This window comes from Staurois parvus, unplaced genomic scaffold, assembly GCF_062004578.1.
Source record: "Staurois parvus isolate SC_StPar_1 unplaced genomic scaffold, SC_StPar_1.0 ptg000618l, whole genome shotgun sequence".
Classification (NCBI taxonomy): domain Eukaryota; kingdom Metazoa; phylum Chordata; class Amphibia; order Anura; family Ranidae; genus Staurois; species Staurois parvus.
The window spans coordinates 2,164,812-2,186,614 of NW_028318414.1; the positions used below are offsets into that span (position 1 = coordinate 2,164,812).

At 41.2% G+C, this 21,803-nt stretch overlaps 1 protein-coding gene and 1 pseudogene across 3 annotated transcripts in view; one reads left to right on the top strand and one right to left on the bottom strand.

The window, feature by feature from the left end:
* Positions 1-21,803, bottom strand: part of SSBP2 (single stranded DNA binding protein 2) — a 274,434-nt gene that overhangs the window by 42,311 nt on the left and 210,320 nt on the right. For all 3 annotated transcript variants that reach the window (XM_089693232.1, XM_089693231.1, XM_089693230.1), the window contains exon 5: positions 17,909-17,998. In XM_089693232.1, the coding sequence (XP_089549358.1) occupies positions 17,909-17,998 (90 nt within the window). The remainder of the gene's footprint in view (positions 1-17,908; positions 17,999-21,803) is intronic.
* LOC149449460 (5S ribosomal RNA) lies at positions 956-1,074 on the top strand (annotated as a pseudogene).

The window sequence follows — 21,803 nt, forward strand, 5'->3', positions numbered from 1 at the left end:
ATGTGACAAAGCAAAAGTTTGAAACCGAACATTTGAAAGATTCACATAGAACTGAAAAATGAAAAAGTGCTTTTCCTTTACAAAAAAAATTTGAAGGCTGCCATTGTGGAAATCATCTTTTAGGAAGCTTGTTGACTAGCTGTTATGTTCATCCTTCTAGCTCAACATAGATTTCAATGGCTGTATGCTTATACCAGATTAGAAACTCAAAATATTGACACCAGAGATAACCAGTCAATTAGCATTTTTAGAAGGACACCAATCGTAGCCCATATTTCTCCAAGCACAGGTTTCCTTTAAAGAAAGGCAACCCATCAGTGCACGAGGCACAAAATCATAAGCAGCAATGAGCCATACTAGAAAGGAAACAAGCATTTGTTAATAATGGACGTCGTAGAATTACACAACTCAAACCTGGTCTGACATCCTATTATGAGAAGCGTATAGTGCAGATCTGACCAATATGACAAATAAAGCACACAATGAGATGCTGCAGCAAGTTCCAGAGCCCCACCGCAGTCACTAACTACAGTGAACTGCATTGGAGGAATAACCTTCAATTTTAGGAGACTAGGTCGGGTGTAAGTGCAATCTTAACGACACCCCAAATGAAGGTTGCAAATGCACTGTGCTTGCCTGCATCGAATCGCATGGTACAAAATGACCATGCAAACCAAATGCGGTGTGGTTTCAAAACTGGTGCATGCACAACTTATTTGAGCACATTAAAAATGACACCATGAGGATCACAGTCACATTTATTTTTTTTTATTTTTTTTCAAATTTTTTGATTTTTTTTTTACCCTCTTTGGATTTTATATTACCCTATTTTGGGACAGTTAAAATAGTTGTCATTATATTTATGTTTTTTTATTATTTACTTCACATGTTCACTATTGGTTGAATTTCTATACAGAGAGGTTACAATATCTCTTTGGTCTAAGCACACTTAGCCAACCACGGCCATATCACCCTGAATGCACCTGATCTTGTCTGATCTCAGAAGCTAAGTAGGGTCAGACCTGTTTAGTACCTGGATGGGAGACTGCCTGGGAATACCAGCTGATGTAGGCTAAACTTTTTTGCATGGACCAAAATAGAGATAACCCTCAGGTGGTACTAATCTTGTACTTATTGCACTATATGAAGTTTATTGTTTGGGCAAATGTACCGCGTATCTATTTATATTTTATTTGCATGTTATAAGTGTTAATCACACTTAATTAGGAGCAGCTTCATGTGGAATAGAATAACACAGACAAGATTTGTCTAGGGTCACTACAGTTGGCCCAAGTTTTGGGGGCCTTACACTATATAGAGTGAATAGTTATAGGGATTATCTGTATATACACATCCCTTCTATATTGTATTCTGATTTTGGTATATATAGATATAAATCATACCATACTGAATTGAATGTGAATGCAGTTCCTGTGCGATTCATATACAGTTCATAGTGTAAACTGACGTTTATATTCCGGTCGTCAATGAGGGATTGGAGCGGCAAGGGAGGAAATGGGCAAAACTTTTTTTTTATCAAATATCATTGCAGCTGCTGTTTTCTGGATACAGAGAACGGTCCATTTCAATAATGTCCAAAAACTCACCGATAACTGGTAATGTCTGCCTGCTAAAAGATTAGTGCCACTTCTGTAAAAAGAAAAGCTCTGCATTCACAGCAATTAGCTAATTTTCCTTTAAAGCATGCCTACAGCTAAATGACTTCCTCCTTCTTGCATCTTCATTGTCTTGTGCACAGCTATAGTATAGAATATGGTCAATGTTATATTAACCTATCCTATAGAAAAAAAACACTTTGGGCTCTCAGTGCGTAGGCATTTAGTCATGTGATCATGACTGACACTACTTAGGGGATGGACTGCAAACAGATTGCCCTTTAAGTGGATGGTCTGGTTAATAAAACCCATCAGCTAATTCCAGCTTTTTATTTTTTTGGCACTTTAAAAAAAAAAAAAAGTGCCATACACACACTTTATATGTAAGTGCATTTTAAGTGTTTTTTACTCAATAAAGACAGTATGAAAAAACTCCAGGCCATCCACACTACTCCACCACCATAAAAAACATCAAAGGAAAGCTTCCACATATGGAGGCCATAACTAGCGGATAGAGGCATCAAGATCATACAAGCAGCAGATTGCTCCAGCAGTGTGCTGAAGCACCAAACACAGAGTTTGACCTACCTATGCAGATGGTCATCATCTTGTAGTGAGTGGAGCTCTGGGGGGGGGGGGGGGGGGGCACCAAGTGGAGCACTCAACACAAAATTTTTTACGGATAAGAAGATTTTCATGGCATCACCTAGTCTCACATTGACTGTGGATGGGGAAAGTTTATCACACTGGGACTTTAAATATTTGAATGTCGTTATTGGTAGATGGGAACTATAAAACTCGCATACAAGTGCACTGTGATTATATGTATATTTATAGTTTGATGTTTTGAATGCATTGATTTATATTGGGAGAACTGATGTTCAGGATTGGTATACTAATCAAATAATATTTCACTTATGCAAAACAATTGACAGTATTGGTCCAAGCACACAGGATATATAACTATTACCCCTATTATAAAGTTGTATCAAGATTCTGAGGAGGAGGGGCACATTTAAGTTTATATGATATAGAGGTTCATGTTTATGTGTGGGCCACTGCCAAGAATCTAGTGTGGCACATTCACTCACTAGTGGCAGCACAGCATTTGCTTTAATAGCATTGACAGCTGGAAAAAAATACCCCTGCTTGTTCTATTTTTTCTAAACAGTGGGCCTGGTTTTAAAAACAGGAGACCTGGTATTATAGAACACATTATGTTCATATGAGTCTTACAGCATTTTCAAAACATCAGGAAACAAAATATTTCATTTTATTTGACATAAGCCAGGTAGATCATCTCCAAAATGATTTTCATACTGTAGTAAATGACCAGTGCCACTAGATGGCAGTAGAGACATGAATCATAGATTTTTTTTTTTCCTCCCTTTTCTTTTTAACCTTGTCGCTTTCATTATTTTGAAAAACAGTGTCATTTTGTTTTGTTTGAAAGTATTTCCTTTAATACATATAGGGGTCATATGCTGCATTATCAACCATGGCTAGTCTTCAAAATGGATTTCTTCATGGGGATATTAAAAAAAAAAATAGGAAAATTAGAGAAATTATTTTGATTCCTTGATTCCAGATGATCAAATCAGTTTTTCTTTTTTTAAGCTGAAGGGACAGTAGCACCATAGAGGAGCAAGTCCTGTGGCTTCTATTACAACAGCAGTACTGTAACTTTTCCCATATTTTGCATCATCTCAAAATGGTATAAGACAATACAAAACTACGAATATATATGTAAATATAAATATATTCGATGTAGCGATTATAAAGTTTTAGAAAGGCTTTTGTGATCCATTTGCACACGGCTGAGTGTGTTGCAGGACAAGTGTAAAAGCTGAATACTGAATTCACTGACTTAGTGTGTCTGCTATGTACATGGATATTACCAAGGGAGGCTAATGCAGGAAGAAACATCATTCATCGTCCATTCCACCTACAATAGCCTCATCCATGTGTGCTTGTGTACACGGCAGATGTATTGATATATCTTAGAAAACCAGGGCAAGAGGTTGACTTTTATCCATGGCAGCCTAAACCAGGCAGGAATAGTGTTCGCTTTCAACAGGCAAGCTATTGCCTTGCAAATCAATAAAAACAGGTACAGCTGGAAGTTATAAATATTAAAGCTTCATTCCGGGTAAAATTATAGACAGATGAAATCCATATATGGGCACTATTTAACCTGCCAAATTTCTCCCCATCCAGTACTGTGATTTACAAAGCTCTTTCACAAAGCACAGTCCTGCCTTGCAGAGAAGGGGACCTGATTTTTCTCTGCTGCCGTTTCACTTTCACTTACAGGTCTTCTCTCCACTCTGTGGCTGGACAGTGATAGGAGAAGCAGCAAGCTAATTAGCATGCTCTTTACATTTTAAACTGAGGACTTTTGCCATAATTTGCAAATACACACAGCATACTTGTAAATTATGGCAGACTTGCAAAGATGCCCTACACTGCAGTAATGCAACAGGAGCGATATCCCTCATATTTCTAGTCTTCTTCCAGGTTCAGCATCTTTGTCCATTTTGATTGGACTGGTCCGGGGTGGTGCAACTTCTACTTCTATTTAACCTGGTGCTCAGAAGATGGTGGGATTGTACGCTGAGTTGCGCATGTGTGGCTCAGTGTGCATTCACAAAACCATTGCTGGCAGCCAGAAGCCAGAAGAGAGTCTCCAATGCAATAAAAAGCTGCCTGCCAGCAATGTTCTGTAAACTTGAGTTTAGTTCCACTTTAACACACCTTATTGGCTTATGTGCCATTTCTCCCTCCCCTTTGCTGTTCTGCTGTACAGGGACTCCAAGAGGCTGGTACCAGGCCAAGTTCAGGTACTTAGACTGCCTATAAAAATACACTGAATGACAGATTAATGAATGCAGAGCTGCTTCAATCTGTGTCTTTAATATCTGCCAGTAGTTCAGCACTTTGAACATCCAGACAGTTTCTAAAGCTTTTGTATATATCCAGTCACTAGGTATATGAACAATGACCAATTACAATAAAAATTACACGAATCTGCAAATTTGGTTGAACAATTACTGTTGCAGTCTGCTCAAGAAATGACGTCATTCAGACATAAATAACATTAATTTGATCATTTTATGGTGTAGTAGGAATCCAGCACTATGTCTGTCTAGTGTTCTGAGATCATTTGGAGAATGGATACATTTTGGACCAACAGATCTGTTCATACAATCATCTTAATAGTAAGATAACCGCCTTCAGCCTTGAGCTCTTCAATCACAGCAATATGGTTCGTAGCTGGATGTGCCATGGTTTAATACTCCCGCATTAGGGAATCGGTTTCTGCCTGTACATTCCAAGAAGTGCACACATTTCTGCATCACTATTGCAGCATATGATGCACAAGAGATGGCTATTTAGATAGTTAAAAAAAAATATTAATCTTCCTCTATGTAGGGCTTTAGCTGTCGTAAGAATTAATTTGAAGGATTCTAAAAACAGATTTTAAGATTCTATTTTGCCCCAAACACTGAATTGTGATGAATTGAATCTACTGTGTGTGTAACTGTAGCAGACAATATATTACAAGATCCATCGGGTCCGGAACTAGGGTAAAGGGGGAAAGGGCCCGACATGTTGGAATTGCAATGTTAGCAATGTACAGTACAATAGGGGCCCAGCTTAGGAAACATTTGGGTGGTGGTAACTGAGTCAGGGGTCACAAATTTAGCAAAACTTAGTATGATTCTGATTGTGGATGCTGGGTAACTGTTCATTCACGAAAAAAACATCCATTTGGGATTGGACCTCAGAAAACTGGGTGAATTGTTTTTTCAATGCCCTGGCTGAAGTTAATTTGGAAGCTAGAAGGACAAAGTGAATATGTTTAAACTGTTTCTTAGTAACACCTGGAAGTTGGTGGATAATTTTAAATCAGTGGAGTAAGGAACATTTTATGAAGATACCTTCTGACTCAAGCTTAATGAACGCAGTTAAATAAGAACTTCAGTTTAACTAGAAAAACCCATACTGTAAAATGAGGAGCTGCTGAAATCACCCAATATTATTATTACTACAGGTACTTCTATAGTGCTGTCAATTTATGCAGTGCTTAACATATATATATTGTACATTCACATCAGTCCCTAACCCTCAAGGATGTGTATGTATGAGTCCCTATCTCAGATTTATACATATACATACTAGGGCCAATTTTAGACAGGAGCCAATTAACCTACCAGCATATCTTTGGAGTGTTGGAGGAAACCGGAGCACTTAGAGGAAACCCATGCAGGCACAGGGAGAACATGCAAACCCCAGGCAGGTGGTGCCATGGTTTGGATTTGAACCGATGACTTTAGTACTGCTAGGTGGAAGTGCTAACCATTTAGCCACTATGCTGCCCAATATAATTAATATAAGCTTTTCCCTCTATTACTTTCAATTAGGAGATACAAATTTGCACACCCAGTACCTGACACACTCAGAAATTGTGCCCCTCTGTGGTTTTCTCTCTGATCAAGTCCATGTCCACATTTTTACAATACATGGAAAGCTCTCATAATATCCGCCGCCCCCCCCCCCCCCCATAATTTTTCCATTGAAATCAATCAGCCAACTATCCTTCCCTCCCCCCCTACCAGGGAGCTAGATGTAATCCTGTACTCAGATCATTCCTCCTGGCCCTGCATCCAATAGCTATCCAAGTCTTGCCGCCTTAATCTCAGTAACATTTCCAAAATATGCTCCTTCTTAACTAGTGACACCACCAAGCTAATTCACTCTCGTTATCTCTTGCTTGGACTACTGTAACTCCATCCTCATTGGCTTACCTTTACACCGACTGTCATTCCTTTAATATATTGTGAATGCTGCTGCCATACTCCTCCACCTCACAAACATCTCAATGTCCACTGACCCCTCTCGGACGATCCCTCCACTGCCACCCACAACACTGCCCCAAGCTGCATCACATCAGCAACTTCATCTCAACATATCCCCCAACCTGTCCTCTTTGCTCCTTTGCTTCCTTGTCACCTCCTATGGTTGTCTCCAGGACTTTTTCAGAGTCTTTACTATCTCATGTCTCTAAATCATCCTGTTTGGTTCTCTCTTTCTGCCTTCAGGGAAGCCCCAAGGTGGTTGGGTTAGGCAAGTGCACTATAAAGGCTTCCAACTGTTCCAAATGTTGAACTACAACAGCGTGGATTCAGCACTTTATGCAGCTTTTCCTCTAGGAATAATGTTAGAGTTACAAGCAAAACAGAAGGGTGGTAAATATTCAGTCACAAAAATTATTTTTTGGCACATACCAAAGGAAATCTATGTATCATGTAAAAAAAAAAAAAAAAGTGTAGATACAATAATTGCAGTCCATTTAGAAATTGAACATCTTCTTTCTCTAGTGGTCTAGTAGTGTGAGTGTAAAGAATAGCTACAAGGAAGAGTAGGCATTTCATTATGTAAATGACTAAATATACAGTTGTGTTCAAAATAATAGCAGTCAGACATCACTAACCTGATCAATCACTGTTTTTGGTAGAAATGATATTTCTACATGGCAAATGATTTACTAGCAGGTGTAGTAGAGTAATAGAAATCCAACAGTCATGACATGCAAGCTGCTGATTCTGTGTAATTGAATCACTCATTGAAAGGGGCATGTTCAAAATAATAGCAGTGTGGAGTTCTATTAGTGAGGTCATTCATTCTTTGAAAAACAGGTGGCAATTATTGCCCTTATTTAAGGAAGGAAGGCAGCAAATGTTGTACATGCTGTTTACAGTGCATTTCTCTCTGAAATTCTGAGGAAAATGGGTCGTTCCAGACATTGTTCAGAAGAACAGCGTACCTTGATTAAAAAGTTGATTGGGGATGGGAAAACATATAAAGAAGTGCAGAAAATGATAGGCTGCTAAGCTAAAATGATCGCAAATGCTTTAAAATGGCAACCAAAACCTGAAAGACGTGGAAGAAAGCAAAATACTACCATTCCAACGGATAGAAGAATAGCCAAAATGGCAAGGACGCAGCCAACAATCAGCTCCAGGAAGATCAAAGAAGGTCTAAAGTTACCTGTGAGTACTGTTACAATTAGAAGACGCCTATGTGAAGCCAAGCTATCTGCAAGAAGCCCCCGCAAAGTCCCACTGTTGAAAAAAAGACGTGCTGAAGAGGGTACAATTTGCCAAAGAGCACATTGACTGGCCTAAAGAGAAATGGTGCAACATTTTGTGGACTGATGAAAGTAAGATTGTTCTTTTTGGGTCTAGTGGCCGAAGACAGTTTGTCAGACGACCCCCAAACACTGAATTCAAGCCACAGTACACTGTGAAGACAGTGAAGCATGGTTACGCAAGCATCATGATATGGGGATGTTTCTCGTACTACGGTGTTGGGCCTATTTATCGCATACCAGGGATCATGGATCAGTTTGAATACATCAGAATACTTGAAGAGGTCATGCTGCCTTATGCTGAAGAGGAAATGCCCTTGAAATGGGTGTTCCAACAAGACAACGACCCCAAACACACCAGTAAACGTGCAACATCTTGGTTCCAGACCAACAAAATTGATGTTATGGAGTGGCCAGCCCAATCCCCGGATCTTAATCCAATAGAAAACTTGTGGGGTGATATCAAAAATGCAGTTTCTGAGGCAAAACCAAGAAATAGAGAAGAACTGTGGAATGTAGTCCATTCATCCTGGGCTGGAATACCTGTTCACAGGTGCCAGACGTTGGTTGACTCCATGCAACAGAGATGTACAGCAGTTCTCAGAAACAGTGCTTATACAACTAAATATTCATTAAGTGATTCAAAGGAAAGCAAAATCTTCAAACATTTTTCAGTTTATATAGTGAATGTTTGAGTTTGTAAAGAAGAATACAAACACTGCTATTTTTTTAAACAGTCTAATACTCACTTTTCTTTAATTTTTTTTAGAGGAACAACACAAATTTGATATATTTTTCTTCATGTTTTGATTTGGAATAGAATGCATAGTGTTCCCAATGCATTTGTGTGTATGGAAATAAAAGCTATTAGAAGGATTTTGAGCTTTATTCACTTTTTTCAACACACTGCTATTATTTTGAACACAACTGTATGTACAAAAACAAAACACATACTATTTCTCCAAGTGCATTCATTTAAATAGTCTTATCAATATACAGAAAAAGCAATATAAAAACACTTAAAAAATTTCTAATGGGCACCAAAAAAATTACCGTATTTTTCGCTCCATAAGACGCAATTTTTTCCCCCCAAAAAAGGGGGGAAAATGTCAGTGCGTCTTATGGAGCGAATATGGAGCGGCCGGTCCGGTATTTCCACCGCGGCCGTGTCAGAATACCGGGCCGGCCGCTCAGCTCTGCAGCGGGACCTTATGGAGATGACTGCTGACCTTTGGGGAGGTGGGGAGCGGGTACCTGAATTTGACAGGTACCCACTCTTACTTCTTTGTTCTTTGATCTTACCTGTTCCTCTATCCAGCGGTGCGCTGTCTTCCGGCTTCTGCAGTGTGGGCACTGGGCATGACAGCCGGGTGCCAAGTGCGCATGCGCAAGAAGCGGTGCTTTTTGTGAATGGTAAGGCGGTACCTGGGACACATGACAGATCCCAGAAGCCGCCGGACAAATCACAAAGCGCAAGTGCTTCTCGCTCATGCGCATTGGGCACCCGGCTGTCATGCCGAGCGCCATTACAGAAGCCGGGAAGACAGTACACGGCTGGATCGAGGAACAGGTAAGATCAAACAAAAACTCTGCGGAAGTAAGAGCAGGTACCTGTCAAATTCAGGTACCCGCTCCCCACCTCCCCAAAGGTCAGCAGTCATCTGTACTGTCCGCAGTCTCTGGTCATCCCTGTGCTGTCCGCAGTCTCTGGTCATCCCTGTACTATGTCCGCAGTCTCTGGTCATCCCTGTGCTGTCCGCAGTCTCTGGTCATCTCCTGTACTGTGTCTGCAGTCCATTAGTTCAGAATTTTTTTTTTCCTGTTTTCTGACTCTAAAACCTAGGTGCGTCTTATGGTCAGGTGCGTCTTATGGAGCGAAAAATACGGTATATTTTAGTCATTGATGGACTATGTCCCCTGTTCCTTCCTAGAGTTTTAACATTTCTGCCCACCTTTCTTTGTTCCAACTTTCCATTTGCATTTTTCTCAATATGAAATAAAAAAAACTAATTCAACAGGCAGAGTGGGCAGCCGTCATAACGCTCACAGCATTGAGCACACACCCAGGAAAAGAAGTGTAGAATTCCCTGAGAAGTGTAGGATATTGCTAGGGTGGTTTACCTTTCCAGCACCTATTAAAAACTGAAATATCACTTTTGGTTTGGACTGATCCTTTAATATATGCACATATTTCTGCCATATTTGATAATTACCCAAGTATGTTGCATTTTCTGCTAAGAAACACAGCACAGATTGTGACTCACTGTTTATCTCTTTTGGTGCAGCTCTATTAGTCTGGTCAGGCGGACTGAAAGCAGTACAGTAAGTACTCATTAAAAATAAAAATGTATTGCTTCTGCAAGCACCTACAAAAACTGAAAAAAAAAAGTCCGTTTTCAGTGGGGAGACCGCAAGATTCCAAAACTATAAAAACATTGCATTTTAACAAAATCACCAGTAAGGGGAGAAATGTAACAAAAGAAATCTCCTGTGTAAGGGTTAAATGGATCTTGAGCAGAGCCAGACCTAGATTAGGTGTCATTTGGATGCTTCCTAGGTCTGAGCACAGTGAGTTCGGAAATAACTGTCATCAAATAAAGGAGTGTCAATCATGTCTGCAGCAGAAGATATGTTAATTGCTCTGTTCTCTGAATGGGCTCATAAAACACTCGTAACTGAAATTCATGTCATGCTAAGTACAGGATTTAACAGTGACACCTAAATATTTAAGTACTAGTTATAGTCTGGGCTGGGTGTCAAATTCATCTTTAAAATGATATTGGAAGAACCGGAATAAAATGCATCCAAATCACTCCATGCGTGAAAACTTTCAATATGAACTATTTCAGCTCATTTTTGAACTCTAGTCACGTAATGTTAAACTTAATTAGAAGTAATATCTTCTGACCCCTAACATTAGTGCCATTTTCACTCCCCTTTGGCACCCTCTCCAGCTGGTGTCGCTCTAGGCCATGTTTACCTTTAACTGTCAAAATCGGCAATGCAGAAGTGACTTCTGGATTACTCAACACTCTGACCTGCTTCCCATGTGACAGGTTCACGTTAACCTTCAACTACCTACCTAAAAGGATACTTCCATTTTAATATATTTGAAAAAAAGAAGCATAGAAAGTGACGATCTAAAGACAATCCCGGCCATAGTGGTTCCCAGCCCATAGCAGTCATTCCTGTGAACATTCAGCATGTGGAACATCTGATCCTGGATAATCAACGCATAACCTGTTGTAAAACTGCACAAGAGACGGTGAACACAATGATGACGAAGTGAAGCAGGCAGTCCTAGGATGGTTCAGACGCACTGACAAATCTTTCTATGCCAAAGCTTTCCAGGCATTAGTTAAATTCTGGGATAAGTGTATAAATGTAGCAGGGCAGTATGTTGAAAAATAAATGCAGTTTCCACTCCTTGAAATTTGTTTATATTATATAAACTCAAAAGTCCCTGTTTGACTTAAACTCCCCTCATAGTTTGGATTGAGTAAAGAATGGTTAAAATCCTTGTTCAGAAGCAAAAAAAGCTTGTTTAAGGAATACCACCCAATTTTAAAAGCTGTACTGAAGCAGGTATTCCCAAAACAAGATTCCCCCTCCCACTATTCCTATGCTAGTGACAACTGTAAAATTTTGGATTTCCCATCCTAGCATAGAGCATCCTAGCAACAAAAATTGGTCCATTACCCTCAAGGAGCTTACAATCTAAGGTCCCTAACTCACATTCATACATACACATACTAGGGCCAGTTTAGACAGGAGCCAATTTACTCCTCAGCATGTCTTTGGAGTGTGGGAAGAAACTGGAGTATCCGGGGGAAACCCAAGCAAGTACAGGGAGAACATGCAAACTCCAGGCAGGTAGATCCATAGTTGAGATTCAAACCAATGACCCTAGTGCCACTAGGCAGAAGTGATAACCACTTCACCACTGTGCTACCAATTAATTTGCTTTCATTTTTAACCATCTAATAAATTAAAAGGATTCTCACTGGTTACTGTAGACAGTTTCACTTCAGTTTAAAGACTTTTTCCCAAGAAAACATGGTATTCTCGTCTTAAAGCGCCAACAAATTATGCAGTGCTGTATATTAAAGAATATCACTTTCAGAACGAGTAGAGAAAAGTGACAGGAGGAGAATGGTGTCTTGCTCTAACATGATTACAAGCCAAGAGGCAGAGCAGCACTAGACAGAATAGGTAAGAGAGACAGCTATGGGCAGAGGTGATGGAGCTGGTGCTGAGTGATTACGGAAGAGAAGACAGAAAGGCAACTTTGAAGAAGTAAGATTTGAGGGACTGTTTAAACATGTTGTTAAGGGTAATGGAAAGCCTGAAAATGAGAGAATGAGGTTTTCCCTTATAGAATTCTTATGGCTGTGCTTGAGATTGGTGTATGGTGGAGAAGATCATTAGAAAATCAGATTGCACAGATAAAAAACTTCCTATTCTTTTTCTATTGAACATATTATGGTGGTACAGTGCAAGCACCTGGCAGGGCCTGCAGATACCTTTACATGAGCCCCGCAGCAACATCAAAGCCCAGGCCACATTTTACCGTTTCAACAACTCCCAATAGTGCTGAAGGCACACTTTAAAATAATTCAAAGTGAACTGAAATCTGCTGACTTACAAATGAAATGTAAACGCAGAAAAACAATGCCTGTCTACTTGAGAATTCACCCGACACACACAGACTGTGTTGCATTATGTTGTAATGGGTTTTTATGTGTGGTGCAGTGTGTTTTTTTTTTTTTTAATAAGACATTGCTTTTGCACAATGTGCACTACCTCATTCTTGTTCAACGCAACCCAACGCATGTGGTCTGAACAAGTCCTAAAGGAAACCTGTTCCACAAGAAATATGAATGTGGCAATTAATGACTCCTTTCAGAAGACACCAATTGCCTGGCAATCATGCCAGATTCTTTGACTTTGTGAGTCACTGACCTCTAACATGCAAGCCACATGCATGCATGCCTCTTGCATTTTTTTCATTTCAGCTCGACTGTCCCCACTGTCCCCCTGCTCCTTCCTTTGTGCCTGTGTTTCATTAACCTTTCATCATTCCCCTTTCTTGAGTGACTATGTCTCGACAGCATCTCATGCCCTCCTATCTTTTGTGAGATTGTCTCCCACCTCTCTCCTGAGTCACTGTCTCTGCAGCCTCTCACCTCCACCTCTCCTGTGTCACTGTCCCTGCAGCCTCTCACCACCTTCTCTCTCCTAAGTCATTGTCTCTGCAGCCTCTCACCCCCACCTCTCCTGTGTCACTGTCCCTGCAGCCTCTCACCACCTTCTCTCTCCTAAGTCATTGTCTCTGCAGCCTCTCACCCCCACCTCTCCTGTGTCACTGTCCCTGCAGCCTCTCACCACCTTCTCTCTCCTAAGTCATTGTCTCTGCAGCCTCTCACCCCCACCTCTCCTGTGTCACAGTCTCTGCAGCCTCACACCCATTCCTCTCTCCTGTGTCACTGCCCCTACAGCTTCTCACCACCTCTTCTCTCCTGTGTCGCTGTCCCTGCAGTCTTTCACCAACCCCTCTCTCCCATGTGTCGTCATCCCAGGAGCCTCTCACCACCTCCTCTCTCCTATGTCACTGTCCCTGCAGTCTTTCACCACCCCCTCTCTCCCAGGTGTTGCTGTTCCTGCAGCATCTCACCACCACCTTTCTCCTGTGTGTCACTGTCCATGCAGCCTCTTGCCTCCTCCTCTCTCCTGTGTCACTGTCCCTGCAGCCTCTCACCTCCTCCTCTATCCTGTGTCACTGTCCCTGCAGCCTCTCACCCCCTCCTCTCTCCTGTGTCACTGCCCTTGCAGCTTCTCACCACCTCTTCTCTCCTGTGTCGCTGTCCCTGCAGCCTCTCACCACCTTCTCTCTCCCATGTGTCATCCCAGGAGCCTCTCACCACCTCCTCTCTCCTGTGCCACTGTCCCTGCAGTCTCTCACCACCCCCTTTCTCCTAGGTGTTGCTGTTCATGCAGCTTCTCACCCCTACATCTCTCCTGTGTGTCGCTGCAGCTTCTCACCACCTTCTCTCTTCTGTGTCACTGTCCCTGCAGTCTCTCACCTCCTCCTCTCTCTTGTATGGCTGTGTCTCTGCAGCTTCTTACTCCCTACCCTAACCTGTGTGGCTGTGTCTCTCTAGACTGTCGCCCCCTTCTCTATCCTATGTAACTGTCTGGTTGATTCACTAAAAGCAAATACACTTTTCACTTTGCAAGTAAATTTGCACTCTGCAAGGGAATTTTCCCGGAAGCTTTGTGAATATGGTGAAGAATACCCAATCACATGCAAGGAAATTAAAGAAAAAAACAAACCAGCATTTTTGCTTGCACGTAATTGGATCATAGAAGTCAGCAGAGCTTCACCTTATTCACTAGGTTCTGGGGATAATTCCATTGCAGATAGCAACTGCACTTGCAAAGTGAACAATTTATTTGCCTTTAGCAAATCAATCCCTGTGTCTCTGCAGCCTCTCCCCCTTGTCTCTCTTCTGTGTTGTTGAAACTCTGCAGCCTATTTCTTCTCTCTCCTGCATGACTGATCTGCTATGAAACCTACATGCAAATTCGTATGATAGATCCTTTTTTTGTTAAAAAAAACAAACAAACAAAAAAGAAACCCACAAAATCCCAAGCTACACAGATTGATTTTTTTTTGGCAATGTTTGTCTAAAAGCTCTTTCATATCAAGGATTTCTTGTTTCATCAGAATCAAATTTTATGTCTAAGGGTAATCTCAGATCATTAAAATCCAAATACAAAGTATTTTACAAATCCTTCCTTTTTTGTCTTTGTGTGGTGGACAACAATCCCTGTATGCAATACTCATTTTCCTTCAAACCAACCTTTGCATATTTTCTCTGCTTATGCTGGGAGAACCTTGATGCACTCACTACACAAAATGTGAGTATATGAAGATGCCATATTTTAAAGTAGGATTGTACAGACAACTACGTATATAAATTGCAGATTTATGGCACAGGCATAGGAGCTGAATAATACTCTCCCTATAAACCATCAAATTTCAGTAATCAATAACAGTAGCTACAGTCATACAACCATTGTTTTGTGGTCAGCCCCAGATGTGGTGTATTCCCCCCCCCCCTCCATATTTGTGTGGTCTATAGGGCCAATTCACACCACAAAAACACACTCCGGATCCATGCGTTTTTGATTGGTTCTTTTCTCCCCCCCCTCTTTTTTTTTTAATGAAGTTTTCAAGTGTTTGGTTGTTAGAAGCCCTGCCCCCATCAGCTTCCTAACAACCAGTGAGTCATCCCTGCTATCAGAAGTAGAGATGAGTCAGTGGTTGTTAAAGGGGAACTTCACCCGCTCAATTAACATGGACTATTTTCAATCATTATGCTGCTAGCATTAGTAAATGGATAGGAAAGTATATACTATTTACTTGTTTTAAACTTTTTTGTTTGCATTTCTTCAGTTACTTTCTGGTTTCCATGCCTAGGCAAATGATGTCATACATCCCAGCAGACTTCAGAAGGGGAGAAAGGGTTCTCAGCTCAGTCAATGCCTGAGCTACGTGCAGATGGATTCCAGGAAGTTTGTGCTATATGAATCACCCGCCGTTACTCAAGATGGCCACTGCCAGAAATGCCAGGGGGTGTTTTCAAAATGATTTCTCAGAAAAATAAAGCATGGAGGCATGAATGGATGGGTAAGATTGCTTTGAATATTAACAATAAATTAAATAGCATTTTTGGTTTCTGGTGCTCAGATGCAGTGCAGTTCCATTTTAAGAAGCCAGCACCTGACATTGTCTTAACAATGATGAGTCATTCCTGCAAGATTTCCCCCCCCCCCCATGTTGAAGACATTTGGCCTAGTATCATTCGGTAGGAGGGCACTCACTCGTTCACTCTCTTTCCTGGCTTGCATGCACTGATAAGGGTCAGGTATGGATTTTGGGGAGGGAGGAGGAGGGTGGTTCAATATGACACCGTGCCATCTATTTTTGTTTTTTTGGCACGGGGTCCTCTTCAAAGATCCATACCAGCCCCGAAGGGCCTGGCATGGATAGGGAGGACTCCCTAGGCTGTTTGCATTCCAGTGCGATTTTGCTGCGTTCCAGTGCTGTCCATTGCAGAAAAAATGCAGCATGTCTTCCATGGCTCTATGCCATTGGAACCCATATAAGCTACTTTAATGCAGAAAAAAAACACACTGGGCTGCATCTGGTGTGAACCGGCCCTCACAATTGCTCCTCTTAAATAAATAGAAACACATGTTCTTAGAAGTGTACATGTTGACATCTCTTGCATGTACAGAAACACATGTCCTCTACGAGATAATTTGGCCAGGGCACACTTTTAGCGGTTTATTTTAACATCAACATCTTTCAAAAGATCTGCTTGAAGAACAGGCGAGTACACAGTGGATGAAAGTCCTGAAATGCCTTTCCTAAGAAAATGCTTGTCCAGGTGAGCTCCATTGCTGCTCACATGACCACAATTCTAGGCATTTAGTCACGTGATCACTGTTCAAGGGACAGATCAGGAGTTCAGATTAGCAGATCCTCCTCTAGAGCAAAGATGATTTTAGGGTGGCCATAAAACAGGTCAATCACTGCAAGCATTACGCTTTGATAAATACACACAGTGCAGCTCAATGTTTAGTAAACCTCAGTGTACACACTATTCAGGTCTTTCCAATACGTACATGCTGATATCACTGGTGCCTTTGACTTAACACTGTCCTTATCTGCACAAAGAACTGCCATTTAAAAGTAGTTGTAAACCCTTACATATATACCCAATGAAGTAACTAGCCTCAGGTGATACACAGAGTTGAAATAAATCCTCCCACATAAGTTGTATCTGTTTATCTGCAGCCCTCTCTCCTCTACAGAATCCTAAAACACACATTTTCCACAGCATCTCTGAGCACCAGAAGGCAGGGAGCAGGGATCTGAGATCACACACTGCACAGTATAGAGCAGGGAGCTGAGTGTAATCTGAAATCTTAGTGGAAGGAATGAACACACCACTTTCTGCACAGTCTTAAAGGGAAACATGCATAATCACCTGCTGTGTGCTGGGGAGGGGGGGGGGTCTGTCTCTCAAGATCGACTGGTGCCCACATAGAACAGTGATCTGCAAACTGCAGCCCAAAGGCCAGATGTGGCCCTTTGCTTGCCTTTATCTGGCCTTATTCCTCCCACTGACACCAATGATGGGGCACTATTCCTCCCACTGACACCAACAATTGGGCACCATCCTTTCCACTGACACCAACAATTGGGCACCATCCTTCCCACTGACACCAATGATGAAGCACTATTCCTTACACTGACACCAACAATGGGGCACTATTACTCCTTCTACTGACCACTTGCGCTGTCTAATTTTTTAAATCCCACTGACCATCAACTCTGAGACATTGTGGACTCCCACTGATGCTGGGACATTTTCTACTCCCACAGTCCAGCCCTCCTAAAGTCTGAAGGACTGGCCCCTTGATTACGAAGTTTGGAGACCCCTGACAGACTGTCAAAAGTGACTCAAGCAGAAAAGCAGAGGAATGACAAGAGCATACAGAAATCACACTAGGTGCTTTGGATCAACACAAGTACACACTATTGAAGGATATACTTTGTACGTTTTTCATATGAGAGGTGTTCAACCACTTTAATACAGTTTTTGCACAATCATTGATGGGCATCTACAGCAGCAGCCCCTGGCATACATCTTAAGCAAATCATTCATTAAATGTAAAGGCCATAACTAACAGTGACTTACATACGTCCTGATTAGCTAGCTCCATGCAGGTCAGAACACCTACGGATGTACATACATCCAAAGCTGTAGCATTACATTAGCTATTGTCGGAATATAATCTCTTTTGAAATGTTTGACCTAATTTTATGCCATTATTATGGTTTGTTTCGATCATGAGTTAGAAACATGCTGCCCTTCTGAAATTTAGACTGAATGGATCAGATGTCAAGCTGGGTGCCATAGAGAAATTCTAAAACAGATGAAATAATATACCAAAAATATATATAATGTACAGAAATGTAACAATACAAAGCACAGCAAACGGCTGATAAGGGACATGATGTTTTCAGTTCACATTCTGTATGTGTTGATGTTTAGTCTGTGCATACCTGAAAGAATCCAGGAGGAACCGGGCCCACTGGCATTCCATCCCCCGGGGGCATATTTCCTAGTACGGGACTGGGCGCAGCCGCAGCACTCTGTAAGAAAGCAAAACGCTGCCATTAGCCTGGTTTATCTACAGACCTGTCACTTGGGGTTAGTTTACAAAAACAATTCAGTCTAAAATGCAGGCAGCAACATCTTCATCTATATACTCTGGCGCACTAAGAAAATGAATGACAGAAACATCTAGACTAGATTAATTAGCTTCCACCCAAACGTATGCATTTGTGCGGATGACCGACCATGGTAGGGACATTACGCTGGAAGCTCCTTCAGAGGAAGCAGTGATGTGAATGGTTCTACACTATATAAATTCATTAAATAAATAACTGAAGCGAATCTCTAACCTTCTAAGATAATTTTTAGAGGCAAATGTTTGTGTTTCCTGATTGGCATTTCTAAGTTTTTAAATATTTAAAGTATTCTGCACTAATTAACAGGCAACGCGTGCTATTGTTGTAGAACAAGGAGAGTCTGTCTTCAATACTTTGGTGTCTCAGATCCAGAACAAGAATGCTGTATATGAATTTTAGAAAAGGTGTTAGCATTGCCCATCTTTAATTGTTTGGGGATTCAGAAAGCAATAGGCCAAAGCCATTCTCAAAAAAATGTCAGCACTTTAAACCCATGCATCCTTCTACCTTGCATTGTTGTAATGGGAGTGCAGTCCAACTATGATGCAATACTCTGGGTAGAATTTATCAGAACTGGAGCAGCTGTTTATGGCAGCCTGCCAGCTTCTATCTTCAGCTTGTTAACTCAAAGTATATGTAAACCCTCACAACCCATTCAGTTTAAAATAGAATGAAAAGGTAAAACATTTGTGTGTAGAAAACATTATAAAGACCTTTTTTCCCATCTTTATAAAGTAATAACATATCCTATGTTCTCAACTGCATAGAGAGGTGAGGGTGGAGAAACAGCAGCAACTGGCAACTGGCCTTCCTAGTGAATAGGTGTCTGTGTGTGTGTGTGGGGGGGGGGGGTAGTGTGCCAGAAGAAGTCTGATCATTGGAGGAGAGCAGGCTGACCAAGTTCCCAGCAAAGCTAGAGAACTGACCACGCTGTGCTCTCCTGCCTAGTGTGGTCAGTTTTTAATAGGAAAGCAGAGGAACTAGCAGGAACACAAGGGATTTCACCCAAAGGAAGCAAAACAAAGGGAACAGGATACTCTTTCATAAAAGTACATGGTGCAGCAGGCACAGAACAGGATAATGAAATGTTAGGTTTACATTTTTTTTAAGGCTTGAAAAAAAAAAAAAACGAGCCAATTGACTGCCATGCACAGCTGCTCCAGACTCTGTCTGCTCCAAGTTTTGATAAATTCCCGTGTGGTTTTCCTTGTATAGAACTACAAGTCATTGGGGAGATGAAGCAAGGGAGGAAGGTCCATTGACACATGGGGGAGGCAACAATTTTTCTGATACCAAGAAAATGGAACTCACAATAATTGCTTTTAGAATTCCCCTAATGCACTTCCCAATTCATCAAAAATCATTAACTGATGTTTTTATATTGATTTTAGCTTTAAATATCCAAAGTGCCAAAAGAGTATACAAATCCCAAAATGTTATATTTGATGTGGTCACTGAACACTTTACATAACAATCCATCAAAACTGGAGTTGACAGCTTTTCTTTGTCATTTTGAAAACAATCTGATTGGTTGTCATGGGCATCAAAGGTCCTTTTTCTGCCCAGCATTTTTATTTAAAAGAAAAAAAAAAAAAAGCAGACTGTCTGTCCTTTTGCCTACTTTGTTAAAAAAAAAAATAAAAAAAAAATAATAGAGCAAGATGCATGATCTTGAAAATGTCATCACTTTCCAGCCACATGTCCTGCTGTCACGTCCGATATTATGAATGGGAAAGTTACAGAAGTGTTAGTGACATTTCCTGACAGTCCTCTAAACTAAAACAATGTCACAAAATTGGAGGAAGTGGAGATTTCAACTGTTTTCAGTAAACAAAACTTTTCTTCCTTTTGTCTTTTTTCCATTTGTAGGAATCTGGTTGTTAAAGCTGAACTTTATGCAGATCTAAAATCACCAAGTAATCTCGGTATGGATTTATTAAAATACATTAAATATAAATTTAAATACGGATGGTACACATCGATTAGCAATAACATTATGATCACTAACAGGTAAAGAGAATACCATTGATTATCCCTTTACAATGGCATCTGAAAGGTGGGTAAGATTGATTAGACAGCAAGTGAACAATTTGTCCCTGAAGTTAATGTATTGAAAGTAGGAAAAAATGGGCAAGTGTAAGGTTTTCAGGGCTTTGAGAAGGGCCAAACTGTAATGGCTAGACGACTGGGTCAGGGTAACTCCAGAACAAGGAACTTCCCTCAAGAGCTGCAGTTTTGAAGTGGTCAGGACCTACCAACAATGGTCCAGCAAAGGAAAAGAGATGAACCAGTAACAGGGTCATGGGCGAACAAGGCTCATTGAGGCACATAGGAAGCAAAGGCTGGCCAGTGTAGTCTGATCCAATAGAAGAGCTACTGAAGCTCAAAATGATGAAAGCGTCAATGCTGGTTCCAACAGAAAAGTGTCAGAACACACAGTGCATTTGGGTTTGTTGAATATGGGGCTGTGTAGCTGCAGACTGGTCAGGGAGTCCATGCTGACCTGTGTCTATGGGCAAAGGTGCCTACAATAGGTACATGAGGATCAGAACTGGAATAGAGCAATGGAAGAAGGTGGCCTAGTCTGGTGAATTAGGTTTTCTATTAAATCATGTGGATGGCTGAGTGAGTGGGTGTCACTTATCTGGGAGAGAGCTACCAGGATGCAGAAAGGGAAGGCAAGTCGGTTGAGAAAGTATGATGTTTTGGGCAACGGTCTGCTAGGAAACCTTGGGTCCTGCCATTCATGTGGACGTTACCTTGGAGTCCATGCCACAATGGGTCAGGGCTGTTTTGGTGGCAAAAGGAGGACCTACTCAATATTAGGCGGGTGGCTGATTGATGTAAGTACCTACATTTTTTTTCGTATATCAGCTTCATGGAATCGCCTGTATAGAGGCCTGGGAGATGATAAAGCATCTCTCTGAGCCAACGGGCCCAACAGCATTACAGTGCTGTCAGTCTGGCAATAGAAGCTTATTGACAAGAGGAGGAAGGAGACTGAAGGCCTCATTTGACTAAAAAAATGTTCCTTCACCATCCAATTAGCAGGCTAGTGCTTTACTTAGCTGGAAGTGTGGTTACTGATCTGGCCTATGTTAGGGTAACCGATCCACAAATCTGGTCAAACAATACAAATATTTGGCAAGCAAGAAAGCGCACGTATATGTATTTCAATTGTGCATGTCATGGTTTGGCCGGAGTTTAGGTTGAAAACCAGAATCAAAGGAAATGACTGCTTATAATCTTGAATGAACTCTGGTATCAAAATCTGTTAAGAAAAACAAAAATACAAATAAATGTATAAAGGCCCCATCTTCCTATATTTGATTCTCCTCTAAAAAAAGAGTAAAGCTCCAGTTTTTATATCTTTATGTGTAAAAATACAGGTAAATAGATTCTTCATCTCAAGAAAACACAGAGCATTCCTATGAAAACTCTGTGCAACGATAACCATTTTAAGTCTCCCTCCGCAGTATTTCACCAAGGATGTCTGCATTCCTAAGAGAGCTTACTTGGAAGACAAATCGGAATCACTGATCCCTCCAGGGATTTTCTCAAGCACACGTGGGCTTATGCTGTGTAGGGGAAAAGTCAGAAGGATCAAACCTCTATTAGCTGGCACTGCATGCGGAGGGCTAAGGCACACTAAATGGCGGAGAGGTAGGGGTTAACTACAAAAGGATTTCATGTACCTATGAGAACG